Genomic DNA, 13475 nt, shown 5'->3' with positions numbered 1-13475 from the left:
GGGACTGGCGGCAATTGAGAACAATTTTGAAGGTGCAGATTGAAGAGGGTGCGGGAGTGCTGAGGCCCAAATGCAGTAGTGGCGGGGAAGCAAGTTGCCAAGGCCCTTTGCCGTCCGTCTGCTGCTGCTCTGCGAGGCGGGGCTCGGCGCCCTCCCTCTCTGGGATGGGTCCGACTTCAGGATCTCCAGCTGTGCCTTTGTGTGTGTGTGTGTGGGGTGTGGGGTTATAGACGTGCGGGGCCAGTTGTCATTTCAGAGAAGTCAGCCTTTTCCTGCCGATACAGACATGACTCTCCTACGGTTCACTATGACCCCCACTTCACAGGTGGGCGCGAAGAGGAATCCAGGCCAGAGTCCTAGGGCTGTTCACCTACTTCGGGGTCGCAGGGCAGCGTTCGGGAGCGTGGGCTCCAGCGCGCAGAGCATGAATCCGCAGTGCCGAGGATACAGGTCCCGGAGTCCGGGACAAATTGGTCCAGGGCCCAACCCCGCCACCTCTGCAAGCGCGCCCCGGCTGGCCCCCCGGTCTCTAGGATTCCTTGCGTCCTCACGGAGGGCGCGGGCTGGGGGCGGGGCCTCTTTGTTGTTGTTTCTCTGGAGCCCCGCCCCTGAGGGGGGCGCGGACCACGCGGCCAGAGGGCCCGCCTCCCCTCCCCCTCCCCGCCCAGCTCGCCCGCCTCTTTGTATCCAACATCCGGGTTTCCCCGCTGGCTCGGCTCCGCGGCCGCGGCTCAGGAGCCATTTTGGACTCGGTTCAGCTCCCCTCCCCCCACCCCTCCCCCCGTTCATGGCCCCTCCGGACTCGGCCCCTGCGCCGGGGGCCCGGGCCCAGCCCCACCGCGCTATGCCTGAATCGGGCGCGCCCCGGCCCGCGCCCCACCGCCGCCCCCCGGTCCCCGCGTCGTCCCGGAGCCCGGGCCACAGCCTGCGCTGCCCGCAACAGCCCTGAACCCGGCCTCGCCGCCTGGCCCTTAGAGCCAGCACGCTGCCCGGGGACGAAAGCGCAGAAAGTGTGCTGGGAACGAGACCTAAGGAAGGAGCGAGAAGGAGAGCGCAGCCGCCGCCGGGCCCTGCGCGCCCCAGGAGCGCCGCGCGGCCCTGCCCGCGGGCTCCGGGTGTCCGCGGGGCGGCGCCGCGGAACATGACGGCGCCCTGGGCGGCCCTCGCCCTCCTTTGGGGATCGCTGTGCGCGGGTAAGGACTGGGCGCGGCGTGGGGGGCGCGGGGAGGGCGCGCGGGGCCAGCCTCGGGCGACGCGTGGTGTTTACCAACAAAGGGAGGGCCCCGCGGCCTCCTCGCCGCGCCACCTGCACCCAGCTGGCACCTCCCGGGGCGGGGACTGGGGGCGCGCCGGGCGCCCCGCTCGCTGATCTTGGTGGGGGGAATCTTGTTTGTGCGGCGGTCTGCAGGGCTCCGGTTCGCGGTGGCGACCCCATGATGGGGGGCCGAGACCCAGGGTCGGAGTTCGGGCTACACGGGCGCGTGGAACCCAGGGAGAATGAGAGGAAAACCAGAGCGTAGGGAAGGTAGCCAAGCGGGGCGGGCAGATCTAATCCCAGGATGTCGGGTTTGTAGGTGCAGCAGCAGCGGCTAGGGGGAGGGCTGCGCGACCCTCAGTGCCACTAGGTGTAGCGAAGCGAGGGGTTTGCTTCTCACACCTTGGAGGGGTCCCCTGCATCCCATTCCACTAGGGTCTGTGTCGTATTGTAAGGCGGGATGCTGGCACCCGCTCCCACCTGCTCCCGCTTTCCCTGCGATGGGCCCAGGGCGCGAGGTGCAGCCACCCCGCGGGACCGCTTTGTTTTGGGCGCCTGGGCTGGGAGGTGGGGCGAGAAGAAAAACCAACAGGTCTCTGTTCGCTCTGGCCTCTGGGAAGCACGTGGGGTGGGTGGGTGGCTCGCGGGGCTAGCGTTCGGCTCGCGCTGGTGTGGTTGAGGGTGTGTGGGTGCGGGTGTATACTTGAAGAGTTCTGCCAGGAAGGTGCTTTTTCCTTAAGGTCGAAGCACCGATTTCTTTCTTCTCGCGGTGCTGAGGCGCGCCCAAATCGGGTGTGCGCGCAGGAAAGGGCTCGGCGCTCTGGTTAGGATGGCTTCAGGCAGCCCTGGGAAGCGTACAGAGTCGCGCATTGAAGCTGCGGGGAAAGCCCGGGGCGGTCTGGGCCGCTGGTGCGCGGCAGCCGGAGCGCTGGGTGTTGCGCGTCTTTGTTCCCAGCCCCCATTACGCATGCAGCGCGGGTCCCTAGCTGCCCGAGGTGGCAGCAGCGCGGAGTCTGGGAAACCCGGGAAGGGCGGGGCCGGGCGTGCAGGGGCGGGGCTGGGATCCCCGCGCTGCTGGGAGGGTAGGGATCCGGGATCTCCATCCCACTCCCACCCCCCACCCCCACTCTGTCCGCTTCATTTGCAATGTAGTTTGGTTCGGCTGTCTACATCAAAGCAAGCGAATTCTCTGTGTGGGACTTGGTGTTGCCTAACCTGCATGCAAGGACCAGAGGATAGAGACCTTCTTGTTGGTATCTGGACATCTGGGGGAGGGCGTCATGGCTCTTTTGGAGCCATTAACTGTGTGGTAGAGGCTGCGTGGTGGTGGTGACCTTGTGCTGCTTTCTGCCCCTAGTCCCTTTTAAGTGCTGCTTTGAGATGCTTTTTCCCAAAGAAAGGATGGCATTGGCCTGTAGAGGGGAGAGTGGCAGCAAGCTGACTTAATAGGCACGCACAGTTCACCTGGCTGTCTCTAGAACCCTCCTGGACATTCCTGGGATCCCGAAACCCTCTCCCATTTTGTCTCACTATCCTCACTAGACTCACTTGCCTTTTCGATTAGGCAGGGCGGGATGGATTCCCCCCTCCCCCCAAGCGCTGTATTTCCCTCCTTTTCCCTTTTCTCCCCCCTCCTTTTCCCTTTGCTCCCCCCTCCTGGTTTGGGCAGTACCCTGCAAGGTGGGGCAGCTGGAGTTAGACTGAAGTCCACCAACCTGTGTTCCTACCTTGGGAGAAAGGTGAGGGTCATGCGTTTCTCGTGGTCACACCAACCAGTCCTCTGGTGGGCCACTGCTCTGACCTGTGAGGAACCGTGGGAAGAGCTGGCCCAGGTGCAGGTGGGGACAGAGCTGGCCCTCCTGTTCCTTTGACTTCATGGATGCCCTTTTTGTCAAGCTCTTGGCTTGCTGTTAGAATTACTCCCACTCCCTGTGGCATACAGTGTCCTTGTAGAAGGAAGATCTTTCAGAACAGCTCTGTCCACCAGAAATACAGTGTGAACAACATACGTAAGTTAAAATTTTCTGGTAGTCATGTGAATAAAAAGGAAAAGAAAGGAACAGGTGTGTCTTAGTCTTCTCAGTCTGCTATAACAATACCATAGACTGGGTGACTTAAATAGCACTATTTCCTCACAGTTCTGGCGGGTGGAAGTCCAAAATCAGTCCCAGCCTGGTAGGGCCCTCTTTCTGGTTTGCAGATGGCTGCCTTCTCAGTGTATCCTCATGTGGCTTTTCGTTGGCACTCACTGGGGGGAGAGATTGTTCCTATTCCATTAACTCCATCATGAGGGCCCCACCCTCATGACCCAGTCTAACCCGAATTACCTCCCAAAGGCCCCATTTCCTAATATTGGGTGTTAGGGCTTCAACATATCAATTGGGGGTGTGTGTGTGTGTGACAAACATTCAATCCATAACAAGGTGACATTTAATGATGTGTTTACTTAGCCTAAAATATACAAAATAATCATTTCAACATTCATCAATATTAAAACGAGGCATTTTACATTCTTTTTTATATTTCAAAATCTAGTGTGTATTTTATACTTAGAGAACATATGAACTCACACTTTCCACATTTTAAGTGCTCAACAGTCACATTTGGCTTGTGGCTACCATATTGGATGGCGCAGACCTAGACGAAAAGGCAGAATTTCTGTTGTAATAATGGCACATGTTCAGTTACTGCCACGTGTCCTTTGTGTTTTGTGCCTGTACCAGTGTCCTTGGGAAACAAGTTGTTTGGATCTCGCATTGCTGTGGTCATCCCAGACACACATCTGTATCCCACAGAGCTGCTGATCTCTGTCTCTGTACTGCACTTGGGGTTCAGATCAGGGCCCGTGGGGGCAGGGAGTTCTTCGTGGAAGGTCAGGAGCTACTAGCCGGGGAGGAGGACCTAACTCTAGTCTGTCCTATCAGGAAACGCAGGCCTTGACTGCCCCAGCCTGCCCGCAGAGGCTGGTTCCTCTGACCCAGAGTTGTCTGTTTCCTCAGGGGAGAAGTGCGTGTGTGGGTGAAGTGATGCCCAGGCCCAGCAGTGGTAACTGTCGAGGACGTGGACCACAGAGCCACGGCCATTGTATCTGCTGGGCACCCACGCTCTGCCCTGCCTCTGGCTGGGCTGGGCTTTGGGAGCAGTGATCCCCTTCCTCGGCTCTTGGAGGCTCTTCCAAGATAGATGATGTGAGAAACCTGCCCATCCTCCCAGGCCTTGAAAACGTAAGACCCAGACGCCGTGCCTCCCGCAGCTTGGGGGCCTCTGTGGGGTCTTTCTGGGCGTGGAGGATCCCCGTTAGGACCTGGACTTACCCTCGCACTTCACCCAAGGAACTTCCTTTGTGGGGACACCAGTGGAGAGCCCCCATCCTACACCATGATTCTTTGTATCGTGTGCTTCTCTGAGAATCTGGTGAAAGATGTGGACCCTTTTTCCTCAAGAAAATACAGATAAGTGTGTGTGTGTGTGTGTGAGTGCTTGCACACGTTATCCATGCACACTCACTCATCTGCACTGATACCAAGAACCTGTGGCCCCCTGGGTTGGACTCTGAAGTCCTGGTAGCCTGCACAGACCCAGTGTACCAGTCCTGAGGGGCGACTGGCTGTCCTTGGGGCACCCTGGGTTTGTTCCCATCTTGCTGCCTCATCTTAACCTATTCTAGTCACTGGACCTGACTTCTTTACTTCTGCTTTTTGTGATGCCGCCCAGTGTTCAGATTCCAGCCCTGGTCCCCTCCTCACCTTCCTTCTCCCCCTCCTCTGAATGCCAGTGCATTCAGCTCCCAGCCTGGGAGCTCAGGGTAGTACAAGTGGGGACCAAGGCACATGAGGTCAGAGTTTAAATCCACCTGCAGTTACTGGCCTGTTACCGTAGACTGTGGTCTGGGGGCTGAGGGCAGGGGCTGGTCTGGGTGATACTTTTGAGAATGACACTGGATACGCAACCCTCAGGCAGGGTCCTGGCTGGGTGCACCTCATTCTAGAACAGGGTTTCTCAACCTTGACACTGTTGACAGTTTGGACCTAATGATTCTTTGTTGTGTGTGGGGGTAGGTGGGGGTGGGGGGGCTGCGAGCAGAGCCGTCCTGGGCACTGTAGGATGTTTAGCAGCATCCCTGGCCTCTACCCACTAGATGCCAGTAGCACTTCTAATCATGAAAACTGAAAATGTTTCCAGGCATTGCCAAATGTCCTGGGTGGGGCGGGGCTGCAAAATCACCTCTGGATGAGAAGCTCTGATCTAGAGTGTTCTCATGCTTTTAAACAAACAGACAGTTGTGAGAGGTCGGGTTCATGGCTAGTGCCTACCCCCCATCAGATTCAGGGTGGGACGTTGGATTTTCCTCCAAGTCTAGATTTCGTGCTTTGATAAACCTGCTCGTTGTGGGCGAGTTTGGTTGGAACTTAGTGGTTTAGGAGCACTGCCGGCCACCGAGGAGAATCCTGGCGTCCTTGAGTTTTCCCAGAAGTGGTTCGGGTTTCAGGGAGGCAGCGGTTGTGGGTGGCCGGGCAGCTTGCCCGCCCGCACCCGCCCACCCGCCTCTGACCGCTGCCTTGAAGTTTGCGCTCCTGCCTCTCCCTCCCTCCCTCCCTCCCACACGCGCAGAATGTCAGCGAGGGCCTGTTGCGGCGGCCTCGGCGCCGCCCAGCAGCCCGTCTGCTCACCTGGGAGCCTCGGGAGCTGAGGCGGGCCGCGTGGGCCCAGAGGAGCGCCGGGGGTTGTAGCAGGACGCGGCGGGCATGCCCTTTCCCCTGAGCGGGCCGTCGGTGTGGCGCCCTGAGGAGCCGCAGCAGCTGTGGGCCTGGAGCTCGGAACCCGGGGACGCCAGGGCAGGGGGGCCGCCTCTGCCTAAAGGTACGGGTACAGGTCTCTACGCTGGCCTCAGGGCCGGGCTTCCTCCTCTGGCCCTGGGGGGGTGTAGTGGGCAGGAGTGCGCGCAACAGGTGCCAGTGCTGGAGGCTCTGACCCAAGGGGTTGGTCCCTATGGGCTTGGCAGGCTGGCAGCCCCTGTGTTTGTCCCCCCACCCCCCACCCCCGTCCCGTTCCCAGCTCTGTTAGGGAGGGCTTTCTGGGGGAGCTCCTTTCTGATCTTGCTCAGTAAGGAACTGATTACAGACGGGGCTTTTAGGGCGGGAGGAAGCAATCTTCAAAGCTTCAGTTTTCCAGCTGCTCTGCATCCCTGGAGTGGGAAGGGCTTATTTAAAAGGATTGCTTGCAGGGGCTGAGACTTCCTAGTTCCATGTCTTTTTGGGCTTTTCCAAAGGAACTTGGTTGCCCTCTCAGAATCCTTTATCTTCTTTCCCCTCCCTCTCATTCTAGCACCAATTTTTTGTTCCAGAATAGACACCTACCCTCACGTTTAGGGCTCCCTTTTTGGGCTGTATTTCTCCACCAGACTCACAGGCCCATCCCAGGCTGAGAGGTGCTTGTTCCTTGTGTCCTGTTGGTGCTGCTCCTGGATGCCCCTAGTTGTTCGCTAGGGATGGGGGTGGGGGAGAGGAGATGCTGCTGCCTTCTTGTGCGTCTGTTTTTTAAGTTTCTCAGCGATGTCTGCCTAAGACATGGTGGATACTTGAAAGCAGCTGATAATGCAAGCTGGGATTGTTTGGGGTTCATCCATGCCTCCTCCTGGTCAAGGATCAGTCGTGCTTCCCACCTTAGGACAGCCACGTGCTTTGCCCTGGTTATTGCAGTCCCGCTGTACACATGCGTGTGCTTTTTCCAGACTCTCAGGGACTGGCAGCCCTACTTGGGTGTTTTCATTCATGGACACGTGATCAGTGGGAGCCAGTATTGGAAAGGAAGTCTGTTCCACTGGGCAGATGTGTGGCTCCCCTCCCAAGGGGACCTTCTATAGGGGCCTGGCTTTCCGCACAAAGGGACTTCTCTTTGACCAGTTTCTGGTCTGGAGCTGAGGTGTTCTGTGAGGTGAGCTCATGCTCTTGTTTGCAAACGTTCCTCTGCCCACTATTTAAGTTCCACTCTGACAACCAAGGAGGCTAAAATTAGTTCTGGGGAAGGAAAAGGAAGGCTGGTTGGAAACCCAAGCCCTTGGCTGGAGGATGGAGAAGGCTGCTTCCCAGGTTTTGTGGCTGATCCTTTCTGAAGATGTGACCAGACCAGCTGTTGTCTGTCCATCTGAAGAGAGGGAGGGGCTCCTGCTTGCCTGTTAGACCTGAACCAATGAAAACAGGAGGCTGACTTGGAAGCTGAGTCTCTTGAATGTTGATGCGAGGATGATTTTTCCTTCTGGCTTGTGTGGTGGTGCACAGTGTTTTAAGGTATGAGGACAATGCCTTTTTATGGCCAAGTGTCATTGACAGCCCTCCTTTTCCCACACAGATTCAGAAAGCATGCATGAGGTCCCAAAACCTTGGGCTGGTTGCCATGGGTCAAGAAACCCTTTATGTGCGCTTTCGGAATTTTCTTCTCACCCAAGTTTTGACATTCCCTTCAGGTATTCACAAATCAGGTAGACCAGCCCGCTCTCCCACCCCGGAGCTGCTGGATTGGGTCAGGTGTGGGTTAGAGAGGTGCCCTGCGACCCAGGCATCATAAGGAGGTCCAGCTTCTCTGTGCCCTGAGCGCATCGAGGACCAGGGTTCATCTGCTCAGGGGCTTAGAACCCAGAGGGGCAGAGAGTTATATGAATTCTAGTTTTCGTTCCCACCTGGCTGGGCCTCCTGTGAACCCTCCACCTGAGAGCAGGTCCTGAAGGGCCACTTGGGGGGAGACAGAGAGCCAGAGAAATGTAGTCCTGTCTTTTCTACCATGAAAAACCACTCTCAAAACTCCTCTCACTCAGGGCTCTCCTGGTTAGCTACCCTGGGGTATAGTTGGGGGAGTAGAGGTCACTTTGCCCGTAACTTCTTTGCCCATTTTAAGTTGCATTAATTCTTAGTTTTACAAATAATATACATACAATTGCAAAAGTTTAGATGTTAAAGATAAAACAAGGGTCTCCCCTGTGCCCCATCTGAGTTCCCTTCCAGAAGTGAGCCTTCTCAGGTTGGTGTATATTCTTTTAGACATTTTACCTGTGCACCTGTAGAGGTACTTAGAAAAATAGAGGTGTTGTTTCTTTTTTTATTTAGCCCAAAGTGCTATTGCCTTTTTTCAAATATTTAATTGAAATATAAAATGCATATATGGAATAGTGTGATTGTCGTAAGTGGCAGCTTGATGAGTTTTCACAAACTGAATACATCCATGTAATCAGCATCCAGGTCAAGAATCAGAAGTTTACCAGCCCCTCCTCCCACTAAGTCCTCTCTTGCTCCGTTCCAGTCTCTACCCTGAGCCCCAAGGGTCACCACTATCCTGACTCCTAACAGTATAAGTTAGTTGCCTGTTTTCGTGCTTTGTATGGATGGAATCTTACAGAATGAAGGGTTTGTGTTCATCTGTTGCTCACCATGTTTGTGACTTGCTTGTGTTGTTGCATGTCCCGGCTTTTTAAACTCAAGATATGTTTTGGCAGTTTTTCTAATACATGTTGGATCTACCTCAGTCTTCTTCATAGTTGTGTAAAATTTCAAAGTTTGGATATAGACTGCATTTCACCTAGTCTCTTATTGATGGGCTTTCTGATTGTGTACAACTTATATGCAGATTGTTTCTCAAGGATAGATGACAAGAAGAGGAATTTCTGGGTGGAGGGCATGTATATTTAAGATTTTAATAGATCCTGAGAAATGGCTCTCCTGTCCCGTTCTCCCCCCTTTGCCCCCCCCCCCGCCCTGAGGTTCTGCAGGGGGTGGTAGTGGGGGCAGAAGCTGGGTGAGAGGGCAGGTGGCCCTCTGCAGCAACCTGTGAGCTTCCCTTCCCCTCCAGCAATGCTAGGTTGCAGAGTTTGGAAGTAGCCGCTTCATGAAGGGTGCTGGGTCAGGGAGGGTGCGCGCGTCCGCTGGCTAGTGTCTGAGGAGAGCCAGGGAGGCTGCTGCCTGTGTCTGTCTCCTGGTTACTGTGCTGACAGTCGGGGTGGGGCGGGTGGGAGGTGGGAAGCCAGGATGTGCAGGTCTGGGTTTAGGATGGCGTGTGTGTGTGCCTGTGTGTGTCCGCGCGCCTGCACGCACTCACTCGTCATGCTCCATGCTGCTTCCACCCTGGAGAGACTGAGATAGTCGCTGAAGCTTGTTGAGTAGCTGTGGGTAGTGGCGTTGTGGTGACCTCTGAATTTGACAAGATCTTGGCGTGGCAGGATCCTCATTTCACATGTGGTGATAATGGGGGGTGGGGGTGGGAGAAACCTGTAGAAGAATTATTTTAGAGTTAGAATTATTTGACAGAAGGGGCTCTGGTGAGCTTAATTTCCTGACTGAGTACATGCCTCGTTCCCTCGCATAACCTTCCGCCACAATTGGCTGAAGAAGTAGGGAAGTCCATCTGAGATGACTTGTTCTCCAAAGCCCTTCCTTTCCTAGTCTCCTTCAGCATACGGACTACTCCTTCACTATGATTTTACTGGGACTCCTTGTGTAAGCCCACTTGTCAGGCCCTGCTTGTGGATTTAGGTGACGCTGGATTTGTGGTACTGTTTCTAGCACAAATAATGTCACAGTCCACTTTCCCACGTTGTACAGGTGCTGTCCAATATCTATGTGTTAGTCTGCCAGAACTGCCGTAACAGAATACCACAGGCTGTGGGGCTTAAATAACAGGAATTTATTCTCTCAGTTCCGGAGGCTGGAAGACCAAGATCAAGGTGCTGGAAGGGTTGGTTTCCAGTCAGGCCTTTCTCCGTGACTTGCAGATGGCTGCCTTCTTGCTGTGTTCTCACATGGCCTTTTCTCTGGGTGGGTACACTCTGTGCTGTCTCTTTCTCTTATAAGGATGCCAGTCCTGTTGGATTATGGCCCCACCCTTGTTACCTTATTTGACCTTAACTAACTCATGAAAGAACATATATCCCAGTACACTATACTGGGGTTTAAGGTTTCAACCTCTGAATTTTAAGGTGGGACACAATTCAGTCCATAACAGTATGAAACAGTAAAGTTGGTTGAGAGTGAATTATTTTCCTCTTCAGTTATACTTTGGAAAAGAAGTTGCTTTTTTCAGGACTCTGCCCTGGGGTCTGGGTTCTTAACACTTTCCATGGGCGATCTTATCTACACTGGTGGTCTCAGTTTCCATGTATGTGTCAATGTATATATACCCTTTGGGTGTAATATGGTCCTGAAAATATGTCGGAAAGCTGGGTACAAAGTAGATGTGGAAATTTCTTCTTCTGATAATCAGGATCAACTCTTTCTGAAGGTACCTGGAAAAGCTGGACACACTAAGAAAACATCTCTGGTTGAAAGCATTATACAGCTAAGAAGATAGTAAAGACCTCCCAGGCCAAGATGTCTGTGAGAACAGAGACTCTGGTTGGTGACTTTGACATTTGAGTCTGTTTTCTGTCCTATATGGGCAACTGAGAGGCTGAGAATTGCATTTGATAGTCTTGTGGGGCTAGGAAGACAGGAATTGGAGTTCTAAGCACCCGGTGGGTATAGTGAACCCCTCCTTCTGGGTTAAGGTTCCATAGACATAGGGTTGAGGTGGAGCCAAAAGACAACAAGCTCTGAAGTTGGATTAAGATGTTATGGAATTAATGGTGCCTTTAGCTGCCTGCTAGAAGCACATGCTAGGAATATAATATTATTTTAGGCCTCAGATGATTTATACAAACAATTGTGCACATATGATGACTGATTGATCTTTTAAAATAAATAGCCAGCAGAAACATCACAGTGAAGCAGACCTGGATAAGCTCCAGATTGGAGTTATACACATATTGAAAAATAGCAGTGTTCACTATGGTCAAGGAAATGAAAGTGCGAATTTCAGCAGAAAATATATGTAACAGAAAAATGTATAACAACCAAGTGAAAAATCTGTTACAGAACTGACTTGTAGACCAACAGAAAATAACTCAATGAATGGTTTTATCAGGAGATTAGGTGCAACTGAAGAGACAATCAGTGAGCTATAAGATTGGTCAGAAGATAATATACAGACTGAACCATGGAGATACAAAAAGATGTATGAGTATACTATAGAAGAGAGGGAAAGACACATAGATGAAGTGAGAAGGTTTAAGATGCATGTAATCAGAGCCACAGAAATATAGGACAGAAAATGAGGCAGAAGAGATAATAGCTGAGAACTTTATAAAACGAATGAAAGACATAAGCCACAGATTCAAGAAACCCTGTGAATCTAGATAAGATAATAAATAAAATTTCACACCCAATTCTATCACAGCCAAACTTCTGAAAACCAAAGACAGAGAATCTTAAAAAGCAGCCAGAGATAAAAGGCATTGCTACCAAAAGAGTAATGTATTGACAGGTAACTGCTCAAAAACACTGGAAGCCAGAAGACAATGGAATGATAGCTTTAAGTGCTGAAAGAAATAATTCTCAACCTAAAATTCTATATCAAGTGTAACTATCCTCCAAGAATGAAGGTGCCATGTAAAGAGGGTGTTCTTCAGACAGAAGGAAAATGATCTGGATGGAAGGTCAGATGCAGAAAGGAATGAAGAACAATGAAAATGATAAATACTCAGATAATTATTTTATGAGAGAGATGTGTTATTGAGTTTGAAATACATTTAAAACAAAACACGTGACAACAATGTTATATTGAGAGTGGAATGACAATGAAGTTTAATTGTCCTAAAAGGTCTCACATTGTCCAGAAAGAGGGTATAACTACCCATTCATATTAGATTTTGATAAGTCAAGAAGGCATGCTGTAATTTCTAGGGTAACCACCACAGGATAGAAAGATTATAACTTTCAAGCTAATGAAAGGGACAAATGGAATAGTAAGTAATTCTCAAATTGAAAAGAAGGCAATAAAAGAGAGATAAGGGAAGAAAGCACAGGAGAGGTAAATAAACTAATACCTTCATGAACGTAAAATGCAAAAGTCCTTAAAATAGTCACAAATAGAATCCAGCAATGTGTAAAAATAGTAATACATAATGAGCAAGTGTTTTTATCCCAGAAGTGCATAGTTGATAATAACAATTGAAAATTGAATCTGCCATGTTAACAGAATAAAGAAAAACTATGAAGATTATCTCACTCGATGCAGAAAAAACCTTCAGGGTTTAATCTCTAGTTAACCCTCAGAAGAAAACAATTTGGAGATGCAAGGGAGCAAGAAGAGCCAAGGAGACGGTCTTGAAGAAAAAGGCCAGTGTACGCCTACTGGACATCAGGAGTCATAGCAAAGCTGTCGTAATAAAATGGTAACCTTTTGGTGCAAGCTAGCCAAATAGACAGTGGACTAGAATAGAATAGTATTCTAGGTTCCAAGTGTTGGCTGCTGCAAGTTCAAAGCCATTCTGATTCCTAATCCTTTATAGGTGACCGTTCTCTCTTGCTAGACATTTGCTGTAGGGTCTTTTCTTGCCCCCACTGTTGTGAAATTTCAGTGCTATGCCTTGGTGGGGGGCCTGTTTTCATCCACTGTGCTGGTCTTTGATTTTTTTTTCCCTTGTGTTTTCACTTGATGGAACTCCTATTATTTATTTAGGTGTTGGACTTCCTCTCCTGAGCCTCCAAATTCCTTGTCTTTTCTCTTTTCTCTCTTATTTTCTGTATCTTTGTGTGTTTGCTTTACTTTTTCATGAGATTTCTTCAATATTATTATCTAATCCTTCTTCCAGTTTTCATTTTTGCCATCATATATATGTATTTTTAATTCCTGAGAGCTCTTTTGTTGTCTGGTCTTTTAGCATTGCCACCCTATTCTTTTTTTGGGGGGGAGGCGGGGGGTTGCATTGCCTTTTGTCTCTCTGAGGATATTGATACAGTTTTTGAAGTTGTCTTCTCTCTGCACAATTTCTGTTTTCTCCCAGTTGGTTTTTTCCTGCCTGTTTTTCTCTCTTGGCTTTCCTAGACTTGTTCATATTTAAAGATGGACCTGAATACTGATTGAAAGCTCTGAGCTTGTGAATGGAATCTGCCAACTGCAGGATGATCTGATCAGGTTATTTTTGAAGCTAGTTAGATTGTCCTGAGAAGTATCTTCTGTTTTCTGTTGGGGGGGTAATAATAGGCCTGGCTGCCAACATCTTGGGAGCCACAGGGGGAAGAGAGCTGGGGGTTTCAGTATTCTGTATTATCCTGTAGTTTTCTTATTTTAGTGTGTGGTACCTGTACCTTCAAATTTGCCTACTCCTCCCTCGCCAGAGGCTCTCTATTTTATCCTC

General features: G+C 51.3%; 1 protein-coding gene across 5 annotated transcripts in view; it reads left to right on the top strand.

Moving 5' to 3' along the window:
• The first annotated feature begins 706 nt into the window (after positions 1-706).
• The window catches only part of ACVR2B (activin A receptor type 2B), a 28257-nt gene continuing 15488 nt past the window's right edge, over positions 707-13475 (top strand). For 2 of the 5 annotated variants that reach the window (XM_074312601.2, XM_074312603.2), the window contains exon 1: positions 5869-6115. In XM_074312601.2, the coding sequence (XP_074168702.1) occupies positions 6001-6115 (115 nt within the window). In that variant the 5' untranslated portion in view covers positions 5869-6000. Of the gene's footprint in view, positions 1194-5863; positions 6116-13475 lie in introns of those variants that run through there. The other 3 variants (XM_019727607.3, XM_074312602.2, XM_074312600.2) reach the window with 3 other exon arrangements.

This window comes from Rhinolophus sinicus, chromosome 5 (assembly GCF_057876585.1).
Source record: "Rhinolophus sinicus isolate RSI-liver-muscle chromosome 5, RSI-T2T, whole genome shotgun sequence".
Classification (NCBI taxonomy): domain Eukaryota; kingdom Metazoa; phylum Chordata; class Mammalia; order Chiroptera; family Rhinolophidae; genus Rhinolophus; species Rhinolophus sinicus.
This window is presented reverse-complemented; position numbering and strand designations above follow the sequence as displayed.